The sequence below is a fragment of the Stegodyphus dumicola genome, chromosome 2, assembly GCF_044657685.1.
Source record: "Stegodyphus dumicola isolate Sdum_Otavi_A_Nest chromosome 2, ASM4465768v1".
NCBI lineage: Eukaryota > Metazoa > Arthropoda > Arachnida > Araneae > Eresidae > Stegodyphus > Stegodyphus dumicola.
The window spans coordinates 124,983,337-124,991,749 of NC_140769.1; the positions used below are offsets into that span (position 1 = coordinate 124,983,337).

Sequence of the window (8,413 nt, forward strand, 5' to 3'; positions counted from 1 at the left end):
AATACGACGTTAAACGTCTTCTATAGTACATGTGTAAATATTACAAAAATTAATAGTTACATATGTTGCATGAATCATAGATATAAAAACTAAAGTACAGAATAATAAAGATTAGGTTTACGGTTTTATAAAGTCCTGTTTATGATACTGATAAGCAAGCCATTGGTATAATTTGAAAAATGAATTAATTATTCAATGGTTGCAAGCGAGTTGAGGCAAGATAGCTCAAATCAAACACTTGTTATCAATTAAGAAAAGTAATTACCAATTGTACAAATAAAATATTACAAAATATTGTTTCAGCTAATAATATCAATCTAAAATTTATTTAGCAGAAATGATTAAATATTAAATTATTAAATAGAAGCCTGTAAATTATAGGTATACCTTCTTGTACAAGACTGTATTTCAATACGTTTCATTCAGCACAAACTTGCATGATTATTCTGCAGTATCTTGTGCACATATTATAACACTTTGTGCTCAAGGCATACTTCAAGGACTATTGCAATAATTTGTGCTCCTTGCTTGAGGCAATATAAAGATGCAAAGAAAAGAACACAGAAAACTGCAATAAAAGCAAAGAGCTCAGATGTATAGAACATTCTAAAAATACTTCGTGAGTCCGAATAATGAGCTATGACATGTATGTACTGATTAGTACATACGGATTAGTACGTACACGATTACAGCATTAATTCAAAATAATATGCCCATTTAGTGCATGTTCAAAATGCGTTCTAAAAAGCTTTCAAAATATTTATTGTGAAAAAAGGGATAAGAATAGGAAAAGATCTCGGAAACTCTTGAGTGGAAATGACGATTGCGAATGAAAATGACGATCGGAAAAGAAGTAACAAACATCTCAAACATCAAACATCTCAGACCAAATAATTCACCTTGGTATTACCTTTACGAAATATTTTGTGCGGTTTTACTTTGAAACGAAAACACTGAAATAAGATCCTTTCATATTATAAATAAGCAAATATTATAATATATATATATATATGATGTACCGGCTTTAGTCGTAGCTTAAATTATCAGACGATAAGTTTTAAAAAAAAACAGGATCTATTTATTATTATTCAGGAGAAATAGCAGTTACAAAATCAGATATTCGGAGTAAATAAAAAGAATTACTAATAACTTTTTGTGTGAAGTTTACTACATCGTGACATTTAAGAAAAGCCCCGATATTCTTTTGCGAGTCCTTTTATAGCCTCTGGAAAGGCGGAGCTTCCAAGAAATGACGTCAGCCTCGTCAGCCATTCCAGTTCGCTTTAAATATTTCCAGAACATTCTCTAACTGTACGTGTAGAAAAGGCGGGAGAAACAACTTGACTATGGGGCTGTGGATTTAATTCCACGTACTTTCAAATAAGAGACCGTCGCCGTTAAAAAATGAAAAGAACATACAGTTAGAATTTTAAGTGTATTCTTGAATATGGAGTTTTATTATTACAAATATATATATATTCTTTTAAGGAAGGCTTGAAAATGAATTTTTTCAAACACAATGAACGCTCAGATTTTCTACGTCCGCTGGCTCTTGAGGTTATTTATAACGATATTGACAGACAGCAAAATGCAGTATAATACTTGAATGATTGGATACGCGTCCTGGATAAGCTAAGGCAGGATTTCATTTCCAAATTTATCATTTTGGCACGGACCAACCTTGATTGCTTGCAGTGGATTCTTTTCCATGTGAGTGTTTATGGATGCGAAATTGCTAGATAAGGTAGTGAACTCCTCACTGCCCTTTCCCCCAAATTACAAACTTCTGAGGTCCATTTCCTGTTTTTGGCCAAAGTTAGTAACACTTGGTAGATCTCGATAGATCATGCATGGTTCCCCGCAAATGTTCTGGATTGGCACAGCAGTGCTCTGTCCCCAGATCTGCTCAAACGGCATTATAGGCTCAAGACTAAACACATAAAGAGGTTAGTGTTCAATGAAAATGAGAAGACTTTGCCTATTGTCATTGTTCATGCGTTGACTTTTTAGACTTGGTATAGGGTCCTAAAGCAAGGAAGGATGTGGAACAACAACAAGCATTATATATTATTATTATTATTATTATTATTATTATTATTATTTTTCTGCTTCACTTCGTACGGGGTTCGTAGATTTGGAGTGAATAACGACAATACTTCTTCGAAACAAAAAGTATCGAAGCACACTTTATTTACCAATATTAATCAGAACAGCTCCAAAACACTTTTACTGTCGTCGAAGATCTACTGTACACTTGCTGGAACAAACAGCGACACAGCCTTTTTGGCTATCAGGCTATCACGGAGAAGAGAGCTTCACTGCAAATCACCAGAGTACAGCTCCCGACTCTGCTCGGTCGTTCTCAGAACTCCTCGTACTCTCAAGACTCTCCACGCTACATCTCGCGATGCACTCGATGACACACAGAGTACAGCTCTTGTGTTATCGGTTCAGTCGTTCTCGGAGATTGACACACTCTCTCGACAATGCACTCAACGACCAACTCGGCGCTAGACTTCGAGACAGTCGCTCAATGACTGACTATCAGCTCGCTAGACGAGGCACACACTAACTGACTGCGGACCAGCAGGGTTTATATAGCTTTCGGCTTATGTTCGAGAACATTCTGGGCTACACTGGTAAGAATTCGTTCCAGAAGGTTCTCCATCCGTCCATGGTATATCGCCAATTTTGTCGCCAAATGTCGCCATATAGGCGATTTCTCGCCAAATGTGGCAATTTTGTCTTTCCTTGCCATTTCTATGGTAACCCTAAAACTTATTTGCGGGGAAGCTATCTCACCGCGTCTGTACATTTAGTAACAATATATATATATATGAAGCCATTTGTATAAAACTGTCTACAATAACAACCACTTAATTACAAGATTTGATGTTATATTGCAAAACATTAATTCATTCGAACTTTTCTAAAATTTAGCGTTCAATTTTTTTGGTTTCATTCCAATGGAAGCAATTGTCTGTTTTAATTTGTTCTTCAAAAATAAAGTATAACATTCTGCTTTTTTCCTACATGTTTCAGTTTGTAGTAGCAAAGAACATAAGATGAACGTTGTAGGTAAAGATATGTAAAGCTGTAGCAACACCCATAGCCGTTTTATTACTCGTTGTCCTCGAACAAACATTATTGACACATAAAGTTGTCCTAGCTTATTATACGAGCACCTTTAATAATAACACTTGTATTTTTCAAATATTTATTTCAATACTTTCTAAGTAAGAAGATTGCATATTAGGTGAACAGAGAAGCTGAGAACCAAATGCGTGTAGATTTTATTACGGATGTTAGTGAAGCTGTTGTTTCACATTAGTTTCCGTTGGAAAACGTAACATTAGTATTTGATAAAGAGGCTTTCATTATAATGTTAGTACACGCATTATGAGTGCTATGTAAGAATGGCAGAGGTTAATGTGAGATTTAGGATAGTAAAAAAAAGAGAAAGTAATGCATTAAACAAAATTAAAAGGATATTACAAATTAAAATTGGAATTTTATCTTACACGTATGTATGTACATATATACATACATGGCTTTTGTATGTATATATGTACATACTGTTTTTCTCTCATTTAGGGCTAAAACATTATTATTGAAGCTTAATAAAACTAATTTAACGCTTATTAGTCCAGACATAGTTATAGTACTGTACCATTACGTTCAGATATTTCTCAATGACATGTAAATGCAATGAAGCCCTAACTACCATATATTCTAGAATATAACGCGCACTTTTAATTAAAAAAAATAAGATTGAAATTTACAAATGCGCGTTATATGCCGAATATAAGAACGATACATTTAAAAATAAGGAAAAAGAGAGCGTATAGATAATAGATTTCTACATGTACCTAAATTCTGTTTGTTTAAAAAAAACGCAACTTATGAACTTAAAAATTTTCCGTATCATATAATTTCCTTTACGTAAGCCATATTATTTAGTGTGCTTTCATTAATTCAGAGAAAACATCTTACTCCTAATTACGCAAATTCATTCAGATCAGAAGTGCATTCTCACCCTAAATTATGTCCCTCCTTTCTCGAAACCCTAGAATAACATTCTTGTATACACCTGCGTTGAATAAAATCCACCACCCTTTGCAGAATTATTTACTTCCTCGGGCATTTCCTCCACACGCACATTGTTCCACATACTGCTTGTCAATTTAATGAACCATTGTTTCAAAGTCTGGGGAAAATCTTTGAATGAATAATTTTAAAAGAGCATCGCACATGTAGCTCTCGGGTTTCGCCTTAAGAAAAGGGTGCTCGTTTTGAAATTGTTTGTTGTGAAACTGCCCGTGTGAGTTTTGAAATTGTATGGGCTCGTTATACACCAGTGCGTATTATACGCCGGAATATTCTGTAATTTAATATGAATTTAAGTTACATTTTCTAAAATACAATAGTAAATGTCGCGTCCTACATACTGCAAGCAAATGTGTTAAATATTTTTAAGCACCATCTGCAGTTAAGGAAATTCTAAAGATATATTTTTGAAATTATTTGGACATTTGTTAAGACACATACATGAAGGATTGCACATGCATGATGGACATTACACACATATATATTTACAACAGTCTAAAATAAACACTTGCAAACATGGTTTTTATATAATGTATCCTGAAATAAAGTGAATTTTCGGTGCAATGAAGTAAAATATTGTGAAATATTCTATTTATTTACTTATTCCTATTTATAGAGTTACTCAGTTGGCTTTAGTTTATCAAAATCATTTTTATATGCTCTCTACTTACTGCTGGTTTCTTTCCTTCTAGGCGCAAATGGAAAGTATGAAGTTTCTGATGACAAACAAGTTAAAGAAACAGATTTAAAATCATCAAATTCATCTTCAGGCGAAACTAGTAAGCATGACTAACGTTAATCTAATATGTTACTGAATGCATAATAAAATATAGTTCCATATTAATAGTCATTACGATTACTAAGGCTAATAAAAAAACTAGATATCCTCAATAATATGAAAGAAGTTCTAACAATATTTTATTCAGTTAAAAATTCATTGTTTTCGTCTAAATACATTCCTGGATATTTGGATTAGGTCTTTATAAATTGATCATAATACAAGTATATCACCTGCATTTAACTTACCGAAAACTGTTTTATTGCTTAAAATACTTGACAATGAGCTTGAGTTGGTCATTGCTGTTTAACACAAAGCCAGTTTATGTTATTCTGTCCGCTATTTCATATAACTTACGCAATGCTATATTGAAAATGGGATACAGTATTCTTGTGCGCACACTCTCGTCACTGACATATACAGCTGAAACTATTATTGTCAAAGGCATGTTTAAGGCATTCGGATTGAATCAACTGCTGCATGACAGCGATATTGAAGTTAACAAGTTCATGTCTACCCTCTCCTGATGAGATTTGCGTTACATGCGGGAAATCTATGCAGCATTCACTCTTAACGCATGTTATCCTGTTTGACTTATCTCACTTGTCTGATAGTAACATCAGAACAAGCCTATGAAATTTATCGTGTGAAGGATTGCAAGTAGATTGCGCCTGTCGATGACAATATTCTTGAAAACGTTAGAGGTGGCAGTACGAATTTGCTTAGTTCCGCCCCTAATTTTGATGGTGAGTACCCCCGGGGGGGCGGGTTGTGGGTCTCCCACCTCTCTTTCCCTACTGCCATTCGCTCGAGAAGACTTTCGGCTCACCCCATATTTAGAGTGCCCCTATACAGCACGGATACTACACATTTACAAATGTCCATGCGTTCTCCGGGATTCGACACCAGGCCCTTCGATACGGCATTTTGCGTCGATAACCACTATTCAGGTTGGGCGGCACTCTTAGTGTATTGTCTTTAGATATGATTCAAAGTGAAATACATTAATATTTTCTTTCTCTGATGTGTTATAAACGCGGGTGAACGTAATTGTTCATGTTGAGACATTTACATATTTGCAATGTTCATGTTATACCTAATAAACGCTACTAGTCCGAGTAAAGATCAAGATTTAAAATCGAAGTAGGCTTTCTATTGAGTTCCTTGAGCTTGTTTATTGCTGTAAAACTGGAAGCACGCTAATCCGTTGTCACCAGTATACTCTTTCCCTAATTTAATCTATTCTATATATTATTAATGTTGATGTTTTGCATCGTGTATGTGGTTTCCTAGAAACTCTGTGTTCATTTCCAAATAATGTTGCTACGTTTAAGAACTTCAAACAACTAAAACTGTTTTTATTTTTGGATTTGCTTTATCTAAGTTGAAAAAGTTATCAAAATAATGTTTACTTACAACTGATAACGAAATAAACTGATCGCAATAATGTTCATGATTTTGTGGTGCTGAATATTTAAATGTGTCATTTAGCTATTTTGCAATTTTATACACTTTTCTCGCTGTTTGGTAATGTCAGACACATCTTTACTGAAATTTAGTCCTTTTTGTATAGGTTCCTTGACAGTGTTCTAGAAAGAGTTCCTCGCTTAGTACCACTCTATTACTTGACAGTAGAATTTACTTCTGTTGCTGTTGGGGAAAAACACTTTACATACTTTGTTTCCTGTAAAAACTGTTAATGAGAAATAAAATTATTTAGATGCATTTTCATAGGTCGTGTGTTGCGGTGCTAAATGTAAAAAATGAAATAGAATAAAAAATGAAATATCAGTTGTAATAATGTTTACTTACAACTGATAAAGAAATAGAAAGTGTAGTGAATTAGAATTACTTGAGCACCAAAAATAGTAACATGGCGTTTTTTGAATTAAAGAATCAACAAATGTAAATCAAATGAATTGCTTACTTAGTAAATCGCGTTGTGTAGCAATAACGCATAAATACTTACTAACGTGCAGATCAAAATGTGTGATCTAGAAGGAAATACGAAATCAAAGTACTTACCCCAAAGTATGACAACTGTATGTTACCAAATCAATTATATTTTATTCTTCATCTTTGATATTGAAATAAGCATTAATGTAAATAAAATTATCAACCAGACTGACGAATAAATTTGAACATTAAGCACGAGTGATGCGCATCACCAGAATTAACGTTGTACTCATAATCTTTCTCCATCAGCTCGAAACAAAGTCTTGATGTAAAAGGAACAATCAAATTTTGATGGCAGTCATTAAGCGCACTTGATTAATCATGCTATTTCTGCCTTTTCGTCTTTAAGCCAGGAAGTTTCAGCCAGGAAGTGTGAACCCATACCAAAAAGTTACCTTTGGTGAATATAAGGGAATTGCTGTGACTGCATGTGGTGATTTGTCATCCCAAATTCGGTAGTTCCGTGTATTCACAGTTCCATTCAGGTAAAAGTGGGCCTCGTCTCCCCATAAGATTTTCCACGGCCAAGCATCATCCACCTCCATTCTGGCAAGAAAGGTAAGAGCAAAAGTCAATCGCTTATCATGGTCGGGGTACAGTAACTCCTGTACACGGCTGATCTTGTACGGATAGAAGTTGATAATCTTTCTTAAGATTTTCCATACCGTACTTTAAAGCATATCCATATTCCGAGCTACTCCACGAGCGCTAGAGGTGGCTGCAATATTGTCTGGTCCTCTGTCGACAATCGCCGTGGGAACTGCTTCGATTGTATCCTGTGGTACAGGTTTTCGTCCTCTGCCTGACTTAACCTTCAGAGAACCTGTTTCCTCAAACGTCGCAATCATTGCTTTTAGCCCATTAACTGACACAGGACCGTTACCTTTACGCATTTTTTTGTGCGTTCTAAAAGAACGAAGAGCAGCTGACGCGTTGCACTGGTTGAGGTAAAAGAATTTGACCAGTGACGCACGCTCGACTAAAGAAGGAGACATTGCACATAAAGTTTCAATCCGATTGATTCGAAACGTAACACATTGCCTTTTAAAACCCAAGCAGCTGGCACTGTGCGAATGGATGTAACGTGAAATTTGAATAAAGAACTTCTTCTTCTGCTCAGCGTACGTGATATTGCAGATCACGAGACCTTATCGGTGTTTCTGTAGATTTTACGCTTTTTTAAGAGTGTTGCCATATTGCACTTGAACTAAATCAGAAAATGTGCATAACAAAAGGTAATTTTATTCCGTATTAATTTGCATTTGTTAACACTCTATTTTCTATTACACAGCGACAAATATTCCCCTAGCGGTGACCTTTGGAACTATTTTTTTTTCGCGGAATCCTTCGTCCCCCGTCTTGTTTAATCTTCCTACAAAATGTGGCGTCATTCTCGCAAATAGATCGCGCTACAGAACACTGTGAGCACTGTCAGTTTAATTATGGCCATCCGGTATGTTAGAATCGTACTTTGAATGCATAAGAGCTTATAAGTTTTTGTGTAGCTCAGATTTGAGTATATTAATGAAATTAATTCCGTAGAAGGCAGAGGTGTTTTTAAATGTATAGCGC

General features: G+C 35.0%; 1 protein-coding gene across 2 annotated transcripts in view; it reads left to right on the plus strand.

The window, feature by feature from the left end:
* LOC118193323 (lachesin-like) overlaps positions 1-8,413 on the plus strand; it is a 521,719-nt gene that overhangs the window by 496,174 nt on the left and 17,132 nt on the right. For both annotated transcript variants that reach the window (XM_085811101.1, XM_085811102.1), the window contains one exon: positions 4,800-4,886. In XM_085811101.1, coding sequence (XP_085667227.1) covers positions 4,800-4,886 — 87 coding nt within the window. The remainder of the gene's footprint in view (positions 1-4,799; positions 4,887-8,413) is intronic.